At 45.7% G+C, this 19,964-nt stretch overlaps 1 protein-coding gene and 1 long non-coding RNA gene across 3 annotated transcripts in view; one reads left to right on the top strand and one right to left on the bottom strand.

Moving 5' to 3' along the window:
• The first annotated feature begins 1,436 nt into the window (after nucleotides 1–1,436).
• On the top strand, nucleotides 1,437–15,523 carry UMOD (uromodulin). Its single transcript, XM_077906811.1, has 10 exons — nucleotides 1,437–1,658; nucleotides 3,237–3,435; nucleotides 4,601–5,377; nucleotides 5,485–5,592; nucleotides 7,190–7,398; nucleotides 8,356–8,504; nucleotides 10,763–11,008; nucleotides 13,869–14,031; nucleotides 14,592–14,673; nucleotides 15,404–15,523. The coding sequence occupies exons 2-10, from the start codon at nucleotides 3,342–3,344 to the stop codon at nucleotides 15,481–15,483; spliced, it is 1,908 nt and encodes a 635-aa protein (XP_077762937.1). The 5' UTR covers nucleotides 1,437–1,658; nucleotides 3,237–3,341; the 3' UTR covers nucleotides 15,484–15,523.
• LOC144319085 (uncharacterized) overlaps nucleotides 4,454–19,964 on the bottom strand; it is a 31,355-nt gene continuing 15,844 nt past the window's right edge. For both annotated transcript variants that reach the window (XR_013384998.1, XR_013384997.1), the window contains one exon: nucleotides 4,454–4,886. This is a non-coding gene — a long non-coding RNA (uncharacterized LOC144319085). The remainder of the gene's footprint in view (nucleotides 4,887–19,964) is intronic.

Here is a 19,964-nt window from a genome sequence, read left to right as displayed (position 1 = left end):
AGCAGTAGGGCGGGGAGGAGGAGGAAGGACACATTCCTATAGGAGGGAAAAAAGGACATGGCCAGTTGAGAAAAAAATAACACACAAATGGAGAGATAATGATTTCTCTTTTCATTGAAGAACTGAAAAAGTAAACAATGAGATTTCTCACTTATTTTTTTGAGAAAGGTGAAGGACAAAGATGAAGCAAAAATGCTCAGGCTTGGTACTATGGTGGGATTATAAACTATTTATTTTTTAAAGATTTTATTTATTTATTTGAGAGAGCAAGCGAGCGCACAAACAGGGGGAGGGGGAAAGGGAGAGGGAGAAGCATCGCTGAGCAGGGGGCCCAATGCAGGGCTCAATCCCAGAACCTCAAGATCACAACCCAAGCCAGTCAGATGCTTAACCAGTTGAGGCAACCAGGTGCCCCTAAACTAGTTTATTTTGAAAAACCTCTCTCTGGAGTGCTGTTTGGGAAGTATCAAAATTCTTAAAATGGCATCATTCTTTGACCCAGAAGTTTCACTCCTACAAAATTATCCTGAGGAGTATATTGCACAGTGCTTGATGGTTACCCTACCACTAAATGAGGCAGGATAAGAAAGATGCTGAAAAAATAAATGCAGTGGGTCATTGTTCTATTTCCTGCTCAGCCCAAGTCTACACACATTCAGTTTTTCTCAGTGGGATTGACTCTTAGACTGGACTGCCATCTGGGAATGGGTCAGGAGCCATTGAACCCATGCTCTACCATTTCAACTCCCGTGACTGTACATCAGCAAAGCAGCATTGAAGTGACTTCCACAGATAGAGTCATTACTATACCTCTGTCCTCACATCCTCTCCTTTAACCACCATAACAACTCTAAGAGATGGATACTTTCCATTTACAGACAATAAAAATGACCTCAGGAAGATTAAGAAATGAGCCATCTGGCACACAATAAATGGCTGATCTGGAGCCAGGCACACTGACTCAAAAGCCAGTCTACTAGGTCAAGAAAGTTATCCACCTCCCAAAGGGGCCTATCCTCCTTTTTTTACAAACTGGGTCTGGTCCGGTAATGTCTGAATTATTTTCTCACTTTGACCTTCAACTATTTTCACTTCCTCTCCTGCTCATGTTTGGATGGTAGAGGAGTTTGCTGAGCCCATGAGGACAGAGTATGCTTCAGCAGAGTGCCCACCCCAGGACAGGGAACCCAAATGGCCACAGGTGCATGTCTTAATGGTGCTAACAAATACCGCTTTTTCCCCAGCACAGCCTGGCTTCAGATACTGGCCTCTGCCTGGCTCCTTGGGTCTACCTTGTCCTTCTCAGTAACCAAGAAAAAGCCTAGTACCCTGGCACTGCTTTTTCAGTTAATTTCTAACTAAGGAATCTCTTTATGCCAAAAGGTGCAAAACAGAGGCCTTATATTTGCAGGCACAAGTTTGACCCCCCAATGTCAGCCACTTGGGGTGTCCACATATTAGGAAAAAGAACAACAACAATCTGACAGCCTAGGAAAGGAAAACACTGTGCCCAAAGGGGAAAATATTCCACCCTCAAGAAAACAATCTCAAGAAACAAAACCAGAGAATAATTGGAGGAGAGATTGCCAGCCAGGGGTAGATGTATATATAGGAGGCACACACCTGTAAACAGACTAATTCTACTTTTCTGGCTTCAGGTAAGGCTCTCTCTTCTCCTAGCCACTTCTCCCCCCCACCTAGTTGCCTACTAATTCCCATTCCATTTGGGAGAGGCAGAAAGGAAATGAAGAGATTGGACACTTGGGTCAGACCTAGATTGGGTCATTCTTCTGTTGACTATTGGCTTCATTATCTTTGTTGGTCAATCTCCCTATCTTTGAGGCTATGCTTTTCTAATAATAATGACTACTATTTCTTCACTTATTCGACAAATATTAGTAAAGTGCCTACTATGTACCAGGCACTGGGGTACGGCAGTGAACAATAGCATTTGCTATGTGTCAGATCCTGCTTTGCTTATATCATCTTAGTTAATCTCCATGACAACATGGAGTCAGTTATCATCTGCCACAGTGTTTTCAAAGTATAGGTCATGACCCATTAGTAAATCATGAAATCACTTGTGGATTATATCCAAAATTTTCTTTTATTTATTTATTTATTTATTTATTTATTTATTTATTTATTTATTTATTTATTTTTTTTTATGATAGTCGCACAGAGAGAGAGAGAGAGGCAGAGACACAGGCAGAGGGAGAAGCAGGCTTCATGCACCGGGAGCCTGACGTGGGATTCGATCGCAGGTCTCCAGGACCGCGCCCTGGGCCAAAGGCAGGCGCTAAACTGCTGTGCCACCCAGGGATCCCCCAAAATTTTCTTTTAATTAAATTTTATAGACTCTGTCAGCAAGCAATGCAAACAGTAATGATAATGATAAGGGTTTTTTTTTTATTTTTTAGAAAACGTATTATATTGTGTGTGTGTGTGTGTGTGTGTGTGTGTGTGTGTACCCATGTACATACACAAGCAACAGCACCAGGTTATGGCAAAAAATATTTTCCTTATAGCAGATTGTGGTTACAAAGGCTTGGAAAACACAGCTCCAGAACACAAGTTCTTTGATCACAGGGATTTCAAACTGAGCCTGGCACATCACAGCCACTCAGTTTGTAAAAACAATAATCCCTATTCATAGATGAGGAAACTAATTCTTAGCGAATTGAAATACCTTTCCCAGTGTTACATTGTTAGCAATTAGTGAAATACAGATTTGGATCCTGGTTGCAGGCTCCAGGTCCCACATATTTAACCACTATACTACTCTAGTTTGCAGCTATAAAAATTGAGGCAATAGTAATACTCACCTAGGATTATTTCACCAACTGAGTGAAATAATAAGTGACCGCTCTGGAAACACTAAAACCTTTTGTGAAGGTTCATCATCTCTTGAGTTACTTATCTTAAGCAAAGCTACCTCCAAAAAAGATGGTGAGTCCAGAACGTGCTACCCTACCTTGCTGCTTCCTGTTTCAAAAGAGACTCACTTCTTCCAGATGCACTGAGATTGGGGAAGCAGAGGCTAATATGCGGGTGGGAGTAAGAGTTGGGTAACAGATGGGAAAACTACCAAAGCAAGGGTCACAATACTGCACATATTTTGTCATTCATATAAATGGCATCTTCTGGAGTTGTGCAGTGCACAACCAAAGCACTCCTCTCAACTGTGGAGAAGTGAGTTCAATCATGTATTTATCCCACCCATCTCTGTTCCACAGGACTCCAGGCATCACAGACAGGGAGGAAACGCCAAGGGGTCAACCTGTCCTTGCCTTTGGGCAGGTCTTCTCCAGACCAGAAGTAACTGTGAAGAGCAGAAAAAAATGGGGCAGCTTTCCTCTCTGACCTCGGTGTGGATGGTAGTGGTGGTAACCTCTTGGGTCATCATAGCTGCAAACATTGATACTGTGGAAGCAAGTAAGTGGTGTGTGTGTGTGGGGGGCGGGGAACAATGCTACTGTTAACAGAGCAGGTCTGGCTCCATCTCCTATAATGCTTAGAATTTGATTTATTCAAAATCCATTTTTTACACTTTAATGTATATAGGACTCAGATGAGAATTTTGCTGAAATGCAGATTCCGATTCAGTAGGCCTTAGGTAGGGTCTGAAATTCTGCATTTCTGACAAGCTCTCAGGTAATTCTGATGCTGTCTATGGTCCTTGGATCATACATTGAGAGGCAAGAGTCTAGAATACCACTAAGATCCCCTGGCACTTTACTGGAAGGTCAGGAACATATTCAACCACACAGGAGATTGGAACACACCTAAGTGGTTTCCAAACACCTTCCCTTGCACTCTTAAGGGGTCATTCCATTGGATTTTGCATTATCCTCATCTAGCTTTCAGCTTCTCCTGGAGAAGGGAGCCGAATATCTCCCCTGAGCTGGAGCACTTTGGGGAACAGTAAATGCCATTTCAGGGTCATAGTTAAGAGGTTAAGAGCGTATACTCTGTGGTCCTGCCGCCTGTGTTTGTGTCTTGGTTCTGCTGCTTACTAACAGAGTAAGTGGCTTAAACCCTCTGAATCTCAGTTTGCTCAGGGTAAATACAAAAGCAATCCCACAGGGCCACTAGGGAGGATTCAATGAGATAATGAGTGAAAAGCCTAGTGTCCGGCATACAGTAAGTGCTTAATAAACGATAGCTCATTATCTTTATTGTTTTCATTGTCGTGGAGGATGTCAAAGTGTGACTTTGACACACAAAGTGTGACTGCCCCTATCAGGGAGAGTTGGGGAAGTCTTCAGAGGAAAGGCAGGGAAGATCTGTTAAATGTTCAAAGGGTGTGTGTGTGTGTGTGACATGGACACCTAAATCTTACCAAAGTGTCAAGAACTCTGCATTATTCCTCTGCATGTGGAAACATGGATATTTTAAAAGAAGACACAGTTTGAAAGTAATGCTTAAAAGAGAAGAATGCACAGTGGAATCATCAGGGGAGTTCTGTTTAGTTGTTTTGGAGGGAGTCATCCAGGGACCACGTCTTAAAAAAAACATGGTACCCTAAGGGATGAGGAGGACTCTGGGTGACCACTGGCCCAGCTGCTCCCACTCTGAGGCTGGGCTCTTTTGTCCACAGGAAGCTGCTCTGAATGTCACAGCAATGCCACCTGCATGGAGGATGGGATGGTCACAACATGTTCCTGCCTGGTGGGTTTCACTGGCAACGGCTTTGAGTGCGTGGACCTGGATGAATGTGCCATTCCTGGTGCCCACAACTGCTCGGAGGGGAGCAGCTGTATGAATACGCTGGGCTCCTACCTCTGCACCTGCCCCGACGGCTTCCGTCTGACACCGGGGCTGGGCTGCATCGACGTGGATGAGTGCTCGGAGCCGGGGCTCAGCCGCTGCCATGCCCTGGCCACCTGCATCAACAACAAGGGCAATTACTCGTGCGTGTGCCCAGCGGGCTACCGAGGGGACGGGCAGCACTGTGAGTGCTCCCCAGGCTCCTGCGGCCCGGGCTTGGACTGCGTGCCCGTGGGCGACGCGCTGGTGTGCGCAGACCCGTGCCAGGAGCATCGCATCCTGGATGAGTACTGGCGCAGCACCGAGTACGGGGCAGGTTACACCTGCGACGTGGGCCTGAACGGCTGGTACCGCTTCACAGGGCCAGGTGGGGTGCGCCTGGCGGAGACCTGCGTGCCAGTCCTGCACTGCAACACGGCCGCGCCCATGTGGCTCAATGGCACACACCCGACCAGAGACCAGGGCATCGTGAACCGCACAGCCTGTGCGCACTGGAGGGGCCACTGCTGCCTGTGGGATGCGTCCATCCAGGTGAAGGCCTGCGCCGGCGGCTACTATGTCTACAACCTCACGGAGACCCCTGAGTGCTACCTGGCCTACTGCACAGGTAAGCGGGCGCCTCCCCCCCTCCTCCACCCCCTATTCCGGGCCTGGGTGGGCACCACGGGAGACCCCGGAGCATCCCTGTTGACGTCTGTGTCTGTGATCCTGCAGACCCCACCTCTGTGTTGGGGACATGTGAGGAGTGCAGTGTAGAAGAGGACTGCAAATCCCATGATGGCATGTGGAGCTGCCAGTGCAAACAGGACTTCAATGTCACTGGTGAGGCCAGTGGGAGGAGGGTGATGCGTTGAGAAATGGCAGCAACTGGGGGAGGGATACATGGCTGTGTGTGAGTTGGGGACATGTGGGGATGATGCAGGGATGCATATCATCCCATGTAAATGAAAAGTGGATCCAGTAATATCTGTCAAAACCAGGAGAAGCTTGAGGTGCCTGGATGGCTTGGTGGTTGAGCATCTGCCTTCGGCTCAGGGCATAATCCTGGGGTACTGGGATCAAGTTCCACATCCAGCTCCCTGTGAGGAGCCTGCTCCTCCCACTGCCTATGTCTCTGCCTCTCTCTCTATGTGTGTCTTTCATGGATAAATAAAATCTTTTTTAAAAACTCAAAACAAAAAAGAACCCCCCAAACAGGAGAAGCTCTCTGGGCTCCTAGGCTCCCTTTAGTTGACCCCAAAGCTCCGAGAGCTTGGGGGACCCCATTACCCCCAGCCTCCTTTCTGAGGCTCCCACATCACAGCACAGGTGGCTGCCACATGTTGTCCAAAGGCTGCCTAGGCCATATTTCTGCAGCTCAAGAACAGAGGAGTAGTGACCAGCCTGTGGTTTGGAGGGCTGGGTCCTCCACTGACCAGCAGAGGATCCTAAGCAGACCTCCGTGGGCCTCAGTTTCCCCATATGTACAATGATTGAAGCAGGAGAGTATCTCTCAAACTTTAGTCATGATTTTAGTCACATCCAAGTACCAATTTTATAATTTTGTATTATCCAAGTACTACCTAGACTATGATTTTTATTATTAACTTGTTCTTAAAATTGATTGAATCCTTCTTTTATATAAACTTGGGACATTTATGGCCACTGCTACATCTATCTGTGGCAAGTAACATCTTAGAAGGTAACAGTAAAAATAAATACAGTGAAAGAGAATTCTTAAATTCCAGCAGCAATTTAATTGAAGTATTACAGCTGGAATACTTCAAAAAAATCCAGCTGGATGTCATTGTGTGCCCCAAACACTTAGCCTGATGTCTGCACTCTGTTGTTTTAAAAGAGAAATTAGCAAATGTATACTTTAAAAACTTCAGTAGCCAGTGTGGACTACCTCTCTGATATAGAAAGGATGGAAAGATAATTGTAATTAATATGTTAGTTTGTTGTTTTGTTTTACTGAGATTAAGTGTATTTTTTTAAAGATTTTATTTATTTAATCATGAGAGACAGAGAGTGAGGCAGAGACAAAAGGCGTAGGCAGAGGGAGAAGCAGGCTCCCTGCAGGGAGCCCAATGTGGGACTTGATTCTGAGACTCCAGGATCATGACCTGAGTCAAAGGCAGACGCTCAACCACCAAGCTACTCAGGTGCCCCAAGATTCAATGTATTTAGTTCTGGGGGGCGGATTACACAAAAATAATATTGCTTTTTGTATACAATGCACACTTAGGGCAACATGGAGCTGATGGTTGGCCACCTGGATCCATCTAGTGGTGTTCAGAATCCAATCTTGTGTCTCTGTCTCTCTGAGAGGAGACCACAAAAAGAGACAGAAACTAATCTGAATGCTTCCAGCTGGTGGCCAGCTGGGCCCTGAATTGTGGTCACAGGTTTCCAATCCTGCCTTCTCTGCCTATTTCAGATCTCTCCCTCCTGGACCGCAGGCTGGAGTGTAGGCCCAATGATATCAAGGTGTCCCTGAGCAAGTGTCAGCTGAAGAGCCTGGGCTTTGAGAAGGTTTTCATGTACCTGCGTGACAGCCAGTGCTCAGGCTTCAATGAGAGGGGCGACCGGGACTGGGTATCTGTGGTGACCCCAGCCAGGGATGGTCCCTGTGGAACAGTCATGATGGTATGTCCTGGCCATTGTGGGACAGGGTTGGAGCACTGCCTGGTCCAAGCCCCGGCTTTATCATTTCCTAGTTGTATAAGCCTGCCTGTGTCTCAGTTTCCTCAATGTAAAATGGAGTATGGTAATAGTACCTACTTCACAGGGTTGTTAAGAGGATTAAATGAGCTAATATGTAGGAATTGATTGGGACAGTGACTGGCACAGTGTAAGTGCTCAATAAATGCTAGCTTTAAATAAAGAGAATGATCCATGGTGACAGCTCCCCATCTTACAGATGGGAACAGAAAGGCCCAGACAGGGCAGTGATTCTTCTCAGCCAGAAGGTATTAGCACAGGGCTAGGAAGCAGGTCTGTCTGTCTTGGGTGGTGCTGAGAGGGGCAAGGTCTGCATCACTGGTGTTCAGAACCAGGCCTTCACCTCCAGAAACCTCCTCAAAAGTGACCCAGAGGTCAATGTTTGAGTGGAACACAGGCTTCTCCAACTCTATCATCCCCCCAAAAGAAAAGGAAAGAAGTCAAAAGAAAGGAAGAAAAGAATTGTTATTTGCTTAGCACAGTGTTTGAAATTCCAGCATTAATAATGAGTCTGGACATAGTTTTTAGTGTTTTTACTGTTTGAGAGGAAGTGTGGCCTAATTCGAAGAGCCCAGGCTTATTAGATCCCATGTACTGTGAGAGAGTTACTCAAGAGTTACTCCAATTCTATGAACCCCCGTCTCCACATCATGAGGCAGGAGGCTAGTAGCCCTGCCTCTTAGGGTCATTGGAGGGGTTAATGCAGTGGTGCAGCAGGAGGAGTGTTTAGCCCAGGGCCCAGCTCATAAATGGCTGCTGTCATTGTAACTTTGGATCATGACAGCTGGGAGGGTAGCTCACAGGTGGCCAGAGAAACCCGTTTGGTTTTGAATCCTACTCAGATTCTCATGGCCCTTTCCTCTCTCCAACCCCCCAATACAGAGGAATGAAACCCATGCCACATACAGCAACACTCTTTACCTGGCAGATGAGATCATCATCCGTGACCGCAACATCAAAATCAACTTTGAGTGTTCCTACCCCCTGGATATGAAAGTGAGCTTGGAGACCTCCCTGCAGCCGATAGTCAGGTACGGCCAGAAAGGGTCTCCAGTACCCCTGACCATCTCTACACTGCAACCCCTTACTCACCAGGTCCTCAGCTTTCCTGTTAACTATCAGCCATTAAGAGCTGGGTGGGGGGACTGGGAGGCAGTATTTCCAGTGGAGGAGCCCAACTAGGAAGCCTGGAGTCCAGACTCCAATCTAGGCTCATACTAACCAGACGGCTTTGGAAATTGATATAGCTCCACTCTGGGTGTCAGTATTCTCACCTGTGAAATTGATTTAGTGGTACTTGTACTACCTTTCTTAGAAGCACAACAGTGCTTGGCATATGTGGATTAAATATTAGGGCCTCTGGCTTATAAGAGGGACAGGGTGGTTGGACCAGATGGAAGAAGGGAGGGCTCTTGGTCCAGACCTGCTATGTATGATATATCCATCATATGCCATATTTGGAGCTTAGTTTCCTTCCTTATCTATAAATAGGAATTTGATTAAAGAGATGTTTATAAATTATGCCTCTTAGAGTTGAGGGTCTTTAAGGAAGTATGCTTGGGGATGCCTGCAGGGTGAACCAGAGAAGTTTCACCCATATTAGTGCTACATGAAGTTTTATTATTACAATAAATAAATAAATAAATAAATAGACAGTGTTGCTAAATAAAATTGAAAATCTCTGAGTGGGATGAATCATAGGCCAATGATGCTGATGTTGGAAAAAAATTACAGTTGTAATTATAACAAGTATTTATGAAGAATTGACTATGTGTCAGGCATTGTGTTAAGTGCTCTATAGGAAACATCTTATTGAAATCTTAGAAGACTAGGGCACCCGGGTGGCTCAGCAGTTGAGCATCTGCATTTGGCTCAGGTCATGATCCTGGGGTCCCGGAATGGAGTCCTGCATTGGGCTCCCTGCAGAGAGCCTGCTTCTCCCTCTGCTTATGTCTCTGCCCCTCTCTCTGTGTCTCTCATGAATAAATAAATAAATAAAATCTTTAAAAAAAGAAATTTTAGAGCACCTTAAGAGGTGTAGCCGTTACTATTATTCTTATTCCCATTATACAGGTGTGGAAAATGAGGCTCAGAGAAGATTGAGTAACTTGTTCAAAGTTAGAGTCTAATAAATGGCAGAGCTAGGATTTAAATCAAGGCCTCCAAGCCCAGAGCCCCGACTCTACCATGACCTTCACTATGAAGCTTATCCATGGTTACACGTTCTTTGGGAAGGGCACTAGGCACTGATGAGTGTGCATGGCTGACTTGAGGGAAGAAGGTTGCTCATTGTCGGCCTTTGGCCAGAGCATCGTCTGGCCAAGTAGTGTCCTGGAGCAATGGGGCCATGTCACAGGCCTGATGGACTTCAGGGAGCAACACATCTGTATGCAGATGTCTTTCTGGTTTGAGCTAGATATCTTGCCCTAGTCCAAACCAATAGCGCAACTCTCACCTGCAAAATGGACTTCCACATTACTGAGTTTTTATCATGTGCCTTATTTCCCAGCATATCAGTCCTATGATGTCCTTTTTTGGCTCATCCTGTGAAATCTAAAACAGTGTAGCTGTTTTCAATGTGGTTAAAAACAATCTATTTACAAAATCTCTATCTTCTACTGTAGGTGGAACCAGAACTCTGACTTAGGCCTGTAGGACTCATAGCCATCCCTTTTAACTGTTCCAGGTTGAGACCAAAGAAGGAATGTGTGTGTGACTCCCTTGAGAATTTGTTTATTGGACTTCTTTTTTTTTTTTTTAACTTTTATTTATTTATGATAGTCATACAGAGAGAGAGAGAGAGAGGCAGAAACACAGGCAGAGGGAGAAGCAGGCTCCATGCACCGGGAGCCCGACGTGGGATTCCATCCCGGGTCTCCAGGATCGCGCCCTGGGCCAAAGGCAGGCGCCAAACCGCTGCGCCACCCAGGGATCCCTGTTTATTGGACTTCTTAAAGGCAAGGGCCACCAAGTGAGGGGGGCGGACATGTAACAAATATGTGGTCTATGGATCAGCAGCATCAGCATCACATGGGAGCTTGTTGAAAATGCAGAACATGAGCTCCACCTGAACCTACCAAACCAGAACCTGCATTTCAACAAGATCCTGAGGTGACCCATGTCTGTCCATTGCAGTTTGCAACCATTACAGTGGTTGGTGGGTTCCAGTCCTACTGCTAGATAAACAGGCAGAGAGCTGCCAGGGACTGCCTAGGACTACAGACAAGAAAGCGTGGCCTATCTGTTGTTCTCAGCTCTGGTTTTCTCACCAACCCCTTTCCCCCTGCAGCTCTCTAAACATCAGCGTGGGCGGGACAGGCATGTTCACCGTGCGGATGGCACTCTTCCAGACTCCTGACTACACACAGCCCTACCAAGGCTCCTCTGTGACCCTGACCACAGAGGCCTTTCTCTATGTGGGCACCATGCTGGATGGGGGTGATTTGTCCCGGTTTGCACTGCTGATGACTAACTGTTATGCCACACCCAGCAGCAACGCCACAGACCCCTTGAAGTACTTCATCATCCAGGACAGGTAAGGCCCATGGAAGGAATTCTGGGGCAGGAGAGGGCAGCCTTTGGATTTGGATTTGGGGGAAAAAGTACATCTTTATATTCATTAACCTCTAGCTGAAATTTAGCATCACCATCCATTATGAACATAGGCAACAAACCACAGAAGTATTAGCAGGACAGGTAAAAACATTTACCTATGTCAGTACTTTTTAGTTACTAGAGTATTAGAGTTTCTACTAGAAATTATTATTAATTCATTATAAAATATATCCTTGTAAATACATGTATTTATATATAATACATAAGTAAATATATAATGCATACATCAAATGCTGTAATATTTTGAGAACTGTACTTCAATTGAGCTGGTTTCCTTTATAAGCTTAGGTACTTTATGCACTTAAAATAGTATTTTGGGGATCCCTGGGTGGCGCAGCGGTTTGGCGCCTGCCTTTGGCCCAGGGCGCGATCCTGGAGATCCGGGATCGAATCCCACATCAGGCTCCCGGTGCATGGAGCCTGCTTCTCCCTCTGCCTGTGTCTCTGCCTCCCTCTCTCTCTCTCTGTGACTATCATAAATAAATAAAAATTAAAAAAAAATTTAAAAAAGAATAGTATTTTGGAAGAGGGATGCACAGGCTTCACCAGAAAGCTGGAGGTATCCAGGACTCAAGAAAAGGTTAAGAAACCTGACTGAAAGGTGCGCCCATCCAGGGTAGGAGGCAAGCTGACACTTGGGTGGGAGGAGTGAGATGGAGACACAGTTAACCAAGGACCAATTGTAAAAGGGAAGACACAAGCGTGCTGCTTTTGGAGAACACTGGACCACACTGTGAGGAGATAATGCACACTGTCATTCAAAACAGAATAGGTGTTTTTGGAAACTTACTGTGTGCCAGGCTCTGTGGATGGCACAGTGAATAGAGGGGACAAAACTCTCTGCCCCTACATACAGCTGATATTCTAAGAGGGCGAGACCAATAATTAAACAAGATGGAATCGATAGCATGTTAGTGGTGATGGGGCTAAAGGAAAAATCCAAAGCAGGAAAAGGGGAGGGGCATATGCTATTTCATAGCATAGGCAGAAAAAGCATCTGTGAGACACAGTGACCTATTCTGTTTCGGTTCTTAGAATCTGCTTGGTTCCATCAAAGGAAAAGCATCAGTTGGGTGCTCATCTGACGTTTATACCTCTCTGTTATTGCCTAATCCCTTTTGCAACAGAAAGTAGGCAGAAGTCTGTTTTAGAGCTTTTTGCTGTGACAGGAGCTAACTAAAATTTAATGGCAACTGTTTTACTTTATATTTATCTATAAATGATCGTGTTTTGCTTATGACAAGTAATGCTGGTTTGCTGTTTGTGGTCAGGATCTAAAGATTCTCCTAAAAAATAGCTGTATTCCAATAAAAAGATACATATACTTAAGGCAAATAGCCAGTAAATAAAAATAAAACAGGTGTTGGGAAACACAGGAAAACACACATGAAGGTGGTTTCTAGGTAAGGCAAAGATTTGCAAAGAGGCATTGATGGAGATTGGAGATTCATGGAGATTTGGGTTCACATCTTGGCTTTGTTATTTCTTAGTCCAGAGACACAAGTCATCTCATCTCTTTGAGATTCATGTTTTCATATGTGAAATGGGCATAAATAATACCTACAGTGCAGGGATTTGTAAACTTTTTTTTCCCCAGAGTAAAACGATTGAGCATGTACATCATGGAACACTTAGAAGTTTTGCAAAAGAAGCAGAAAGAAATGCGGGGTGTGCCTGTGTTTTCCTGTCTAGGCATGTGTGGGAGCTGGGTCAGGGAGTGCCAGTTCAGGGGGGCTGCCAAACATCTCAGAACATATAAGGAAGAGCCAGTTGGGGAGAGAGTAGGAGGGGTGGGAGGGGACCCTTGGATGCCCTGTTCAGGTTATGTCCATGGGGCTTTCAGGGGGTGGTCCCATTAACCTCAAGGCATTTATTTGGTCAAGTGGAGTTTGCACTTTTGCAAACAGATCTGAATTGTTTGAACAAAGCATAGTTCCCTTTTTGGTTCTTCCTCTTTGCAGTCAGCATTCAGCCCCTCTCCTAAATCAATTTCAAGCAAGTCATGTAAAATAACTGAGAAAATACCCAATTTGCCTACCCATGTATCCTGATCCAGCCCAGCACACACATGAGTCTCTGCAGGTGCAGTTTTGAGTTTTGGTGCAATTGTGTATGTCTATGCATGGGAGCATGTGTGCACGCGCACACATACACAAACACACACACTCTCTCTCATCTGGTCACTGCCCCTCAGGACTTAGAAGCATCCACTGTTATAATTAGAAGCTGGAACATAGGAGATAGCTGACAAATGGTAGCTAATGAACCTGAATGCCATTTCCTGGGGAACCAAAGTACTGACTTTATAGCATAATTTCAACCCTGTGCTGATGACATTTTTATGTCAGCAGATTTTATATATATCAGAAAAGTTAACTCGTTTAATCTTCACAGCTACCTGGGATGCCTAGGTAGTTCAGTGGTTGAGCGCCTGCCTTTGGCCCAGGACATAATCCCGGGGTCCTGGGATCGAGTCCCAGTCGGGCTCCTTGCATGGAGCCTGCTTCTCCCTCTGCCTGTGTCTTTGCCTCTGTCTCTGCCTTGTCTCTGTGTCTCTCATGAATAAATAAATATAATCTTTAAAAAGAATCTTCACAGCTATCTTATGATATGGATCACCAATAATAATTGCTGTATACAGATGGGGAAACTGAGGCACAAAGAAATTAAGTTGCTCAAGGACACACAGCTGATAGGTGGTGGAGTGAGATTTGAACCCAGGAAGTTTGGCTCCAGAGCACTTGCTTCACCACCCGCATTATGTGACTTAACCCCCTCAGATGTCCACGCACTACGGACTCAACCATCCAGGTGGTGGAGAATGGGGAGTCCCCTCAGGGCCGATTTTCTGTCCAGATGTTCCGTTTTGCCGGGAACTACGACCTGGTCTACCTGCACTGTGAAGTGTATCTCTGCGACATCATTAATGAAAAATGCAAACCTGTGAGTTGCCTCTTCTCCCTCAGGCTCCTCCCCATCTCCCATAACCAAAGACATTTGGCCACAAGGTCCAGAAGAAAACAAACATTTCTGCTGTTTCCCTTTTAGTCCAGGAAGAGAATGAGCAGTAGGAGGGGTTGGACATAGCCATGTGAGAGACCAAAACTGTTGGGAAATCAGGCAGGATCAGTGCAGTGTGACAGGCTGGTAAATGCTCTGGCTTATCTGCAAGCTTGTGTTCTGATAACAGACACGGATATTTTAAAGCAGCAGGTGCACCTTATCTATGTTAACTTTTTAATGCTTCACAAGTAACTAGAGATGAGGCATGTTATTAGTTCCCTATATGCCAAGAGCAGCTCAGAGAACTTAAGTGACTTTCCTAAGATCATGTGGGGCATAAACCCAAATGTACAGATCTCCTGACAACTCCTGCCTCGACCATCCTCAAGCCCCAGCCTGAGGCAGGAGGATGCCCCTGAGGGAGGGCAGCCCATTCCCCATGGCAGGACCACATCTAGTCTCCCTCATGCAACGATTTCTTTGTTGCCCTCTTCCTGCAGACCTGCTCTGGGACCAGATTCCGCAGTGGAGGCATCATAGACCAAAGCCGCGTCCTGAACTTGGGTCCCATCACACGGAAAAGTAAGAGAACCACTCCCTCCCCCATGTTTCTGGTGGGGAATATTCTCTGGGGATGAGGAAGGATGCCAGAACCTGGCACGTGGATGTTACTGGATTCTGAAGAACTGGAGAAAGTGGATTCTGTGGACTTCAAGCTGCCTTCCTTTTACCGGTTCCTCATCATTGATTCATTCCATTGCACAAATTTATTCTTGTACCTCTTCTGTGCTAGATCCTGTGCTAGTGGTTGGGGATCTTGTAAGCAGACACAGACACAGACCCAGATCACATGGAGCTTAGAGACCAGTGGAGAAGGCATTATTCAGATTGAGGAGGGATTAACCAAGAGAGGTCAGGGAAAGTGGGTGAGGGGAAGGGAATCCCAGGCAGAGGGCACAGCATGGGCAAAGGGCCTGTGGTGGTAGGGGGATGGTGGAGGCAGTGGGTAGTCCAACCTGCTAGAGGAACTGAGTAAAGGGCAGGCTGGTAAGAGGACATTGGTATGGGATGAGCTGATACAGGTGGGCTCAGACCATGTGGGGACTTAAAGTTGCTAAGGTTTTGGGTCTTTCTCTCAAAAGTAGTGGGGAACCCCTGAAGGGTCCAAAGCAGGGAAGTGACATGATCAGATCCGGGTTTCAAAAAGACCACTCTAACTGCAAGGAGAAGGGCAAATTGAAGAGATATCTCTCAGGTTTCTTGCCAACTGCATGCCTTCTCTTTGCACTGATCCTTCTCTTTCCCTTTATAGATGTCCAGGCAGTGGTCTCAAGGGCTGCTTCCAGCAGCTTGGGTAAGTTCAGGTCCTCTTTTCAGGGGGACCTTCACTAGAACCTTCCTCTGGGGCTTTTATCTGTGGCCCAGGATGTGCTGGAGTGCCTGGCCTGCTTGGCTTGAGCTCTAAAGAGGGGACTGCATCTGTGGAAATGCCTGGTACTGGGGCTGCACATATACCTGTGCTGTCTCACAGTAGTGCATATGTGCACACAGACACAGGGGTGCATAGACAGGCACACAGAGTGTTCATCACCCAGACATGTTTGTGTGCACACACACACTAGATCATAGTTGCATGCATGTATATTTGCAGGTACAGACATACACATACTTCCACAAATTTATACCCAGTAGACCTGCATACACTAGATCTAGACCTTGGGCACTTCCTGAAGCTTTGTGATTCATCTCTAACACCTTTTGCAGGGTTCACTCAACAGGTGACAAATATATGTGGAGTGCTACTACATGCCAAGGACCATGCTTAGTTCCGGGATGAACACGTTAGATAAACAAGAAACCCTCTTTCTCTGCCTCTCTGACCACAAAGGCCAGGGACAGGTGGCATTTTATGGCCTTTGATTTCAGACACACTGATTTGTCTGAAAATCTGGATGAAAAATGAATTGATGTAACTTGTTGCCCTTCTTGGCTTCTGACACCTCAATCTGAAAGAAGTGTTACACCAACCTAGTGTTTTATCTGATCTAGACCAACCCTGCACCAGGAAGCTTGGAGCTGAAGATTCAAGGTGTTCCTAAAAGGCTTGTCCTCTGTGAATATCAGAGGTCACTAAGGATGGTTGAGTAGTTTGGGCACTGCACATGAGTGTCCTTTTGAGGAGCTACCAATCCCAGTGCTAGAGGAAAGGCTGTCTTCTCCAATTTGGTTCATCTGGGAGGGCCCCTTTTTCTATTTTCCACCCCAACTAGCACCTTTTTCTAACTGGTTTTCAGGGCAGATAAGAGAAAGCTTCCTTTCTCTAACTGACCAGCCCAGAGAGGGTGTTCTTTCCTAATCGATCAGTCTAAAGGGGGCATCTTACATTAGTTTTGCACAAAGGCACGTCAGTGCTCGCAGCAGCCCTGTAATTGCTTTCTTTTCAGGGTTCCTGCCTCTGCTTCTATCGGCCACCCTGACCCTGATGTTTCAGTGATTGGCAGCTGGAAACCCTGGGCTCTGTGGCTTCATTTCCTGCTGGCTGGGGATGATGCCGCTTAGTGCTCCAGCCACAGAAAAGGGAACTCACACTTCAGTCACCTGCTCCTCTTTCCCCACCTTTAATCCTCATTATCACAAAATATCTTAATATCTTTAAATTCTGCCTTCTTTCAAAATGGGACTTGTGACATGTGTGCACATGAGGCCCCATGTCTCCTTAAAGATTGTGGCAAAATAATAATAATTTTAAAAGCTCAGTCGTTGAAGTCATTCATTCATTCAATAAGTATTTATTGAGCACCAACTATCCAAGGTAGGAACTTATCATAGTGCTGAGGATCCTGTGGTGAGAACAACCAGGCAATGTCCCCACATTCATGGAGTTCACATTCTAGTCGGAGAGACTGGGTTCACTTAGTTCTGCTGTGTAACCTTAGATAAAAACCACAATGTCTCCATGTCAGCTGGATGTCGAGCTTCATCCACCCATGCTTTCATTCATCCACTCATCCATTTATTCAAGAAATATTTCCATCTCCTATATGTCAGGCACTGTGTTAGGGAATACAGAAGAAAACAAGCCAAACGCAAAGCCTTCTCTCCTGGAGCTTATAGTATGGCAGGAAAGGGAGAACTTGAATGGTGATGACAAGTGTGGCAGGCATGGCAGAAATGGAAGGTGTAACTGGAGGCCACTGGTGCTGTATAATGGGGATAATAAGGATGCTTTCACAGGATCCATTGAACTTTGCAGAAACATTTATGTGAGCACCTAGTACATGCCAGGTACTGTGATAGGTGCTGGAGAGACACTAGTGAAATAGACAGATGCACTCCCTGTTTTCAGAAGTCTCACAATCTTTAGAGGGGATATACTGACACATCCTAAGGACCTCCTCCCTCCATTGCACCCGTCCCTCTGCATCCAGAAGATGTAGGCCTGTGTACAGAGCCACAGCAGCAGCAGCAGTGGAGAGCAGACCCACTACCCTCTTTGGGCAGGGTTGCTTCAAAGGGTCCTCCAGGAGGCTCACTGAAGGCACAATCAGAAACTAAGATATTCCAGGTTGCTAGACATCTGTGTCAAGGCCAGTGGAAGCCAACACTGATGGGAAATTTCTGCCCTGACACCAGCTGCTTTCCAGGACTCCAGCTGTGGCTTTCCAGGACAGACCAAGGCCCTGTTGCATTATTAGAGCCTTCTGACCTCAGGGAAAACCACACGTGTGTATCAGCAAACAGGGATTATGGGGATGTGTATCTTGAGTTAAGGGACCTCACATGCAGACATATGGACATGCACCAAATCCCTATACCTGCTGCCTTTACATAAGAGCTTTATATAGGAGGACTTTGGGGTAGAGCCCAGGCCTGTCTATGGTCAATCCATGGTCAGTGGAGACTGGCTGAATTGTGTGCAGATTCACTTTGACTCAGGTACAACAGAACATGAAGAAAAAGAAAAGAAAAGAAAAATAAAAACAGGGGCCAAAGGCAAGAGCCAGGGAAAAGAAAACACATTAGAATTAATCCCTTTATTCCTCTGTTCTTTTTCCTTTTCTTTAGTTTCTTGGTTTTTTATCAGGTATTAAGCTCAATATTCAATAGATGTTTTAAGCATAAATTCAATGCTGAATAGGCACCAGGGAAATAGCAAGTAATCAAAACAGTGTCCTTGCTGGTAAAGAGCTTATGTTTAAAAGGGGGGAAACATTTAAACAATAATTATGTGAAATGTCAGGCACAAGCACTTTGGGGGGAAAAAATAAGGAACAGAGAATAGAGCTATGGGGATGTTATTTTATATAGGACGGTCAGGAAAAGTCTTTCTGATAAAAAGAAACTGAGAGAAGTAAGAGAACAAAGCAGGAGGATATCTGAGGAAGAGCATTACAGTTAAGTGTAAAGGCTCTGAGGCAGGATCTTGTGTCTTCCCCAAAAGGTTTCATTAAGACTTGGACAGCCATAAGTTTTGAAGCATTACTCACAGGAGAGGCTCTGAAGCATGTATGTTATGTTTTTTCCTCCTTTGATTTACCCAACAAGCACTTACTAGGTGCTGGTTAGAACTGCAAAGACAGGATCCCTGTCCATAAAGGTCTTACAGCCTTCAGAGGGAGATAGATAATAGTGGTAATTGAGTGGGATTGGAATCAGCCCATAGAGGCATAGGAGAAGAGAAAAGAAGCACCAGAAAGCCTACAGTGCTCAGGAAAGTCTTCCTGGGAGAGATGGACCTAAATATGTAGGAGGCCAGGCATAGTATGATTTAGGCAGAAGGAATAGCAAACATGTAAAAGTCAGGAGGTGGGGAAGAGTTCAGAGAGCCACAGATTGGCTGGAATATAGAATCTGGTGGGGAGAATCTATAGATGACGTAGGAGCTGTGGCCAGTGGTCAGATCCCAGGAGTGGGGGGTAATGCTGAGAGGTGATGTTATGGCATCTGGCTGCAGGAGAGGTAACAGAATCAAAGGAGGCAAGAATGAAAGCAAGGAGCCCCACTAGGCACCCGTTAAAGCCACCCTCATAAGGTGAAGGTGGCCTGAACTAGGGTTTGGGAAATGGGGCTAAAGAAGGAAAGATAGATTCAAGAAATATTTGAAAAGTGAGTAACAAGTTGTGGTGATTACTGGAAATGTGAGGGAAGAAGGAGCCACATTTCCAGCTTGGGCGACCAGGTACATACCAGTACCATAGGTTAAGATAGACGATGCTATTTAAAGGGGAGAGATTTAGGGAATGGATGAGTTCAGATTTGGGCCTGCTGCATCTTGGCCCAAGAAGACAGGTCCAGCAGGCAGTTGGGCAGATGGATCTGATATTCAAGGGGGGTGGTCAGGGATAAAGATACAGATTTGAAACTCACCAGCCTGTAAAGGATACTAGAAACCAGGAGATAACTTGACACCTTCCAGTGACAATATATGGAATGATAAGAAAAATAGGACCTACTAGCATTCTCAAGGACATCTTAAAGAAGAGGATAATGACAGAGCAAGAGTGTCCAAATCAAGGAAACATTGGCACAGCAGAAACAGGGAGATGCAGAGTGCCTGGAGGACGTAGCAAAAAATGTACTAAGGGGCCAGAAAAAAATACCTTAAGATCTGGCCTTAACAGGGCAGCTCTAGTGGCATGGTTCAGATTGGAATGGAGTAGTTGGAAGAGGGATGGAGGAACTGTTTTGTGGGACCAGATGAATTCTGGAATCCTGCATTTTCGGTGGTTATAAGTTCCACATTTAGGGGATTTTTCTCCAAATGTACTAGGAGTAGAGAAGGTGGCTTGTAGCACCTTTTCTTTGCCGGGGTTGGGTTTTTGCTGGGAGGTGTGACCAATGCCAAGACCTCTGTGCTCCCTGCCTTCAGTAGC

Source organism: Canis aureus, chromosome 8 (genome assembly GCF_053574225.1).
Source record: "Canis aureus isolate CA01 chromosome 8, VMU_Caureus_v.1.0, whole genome shotgun sequence".
Taxonomy (NCBI): domain Eukaryota; kingdom Metazoa; phylum Chordata; class Mammalia; order Carnivora; family Canidae; genus Canis; species Canis aureus.
The sequence above is the reverse complement of the archived record's forward strand: the minus strand, read 5'-3'. Positions and strand labels throughout refer to the sequence as shown.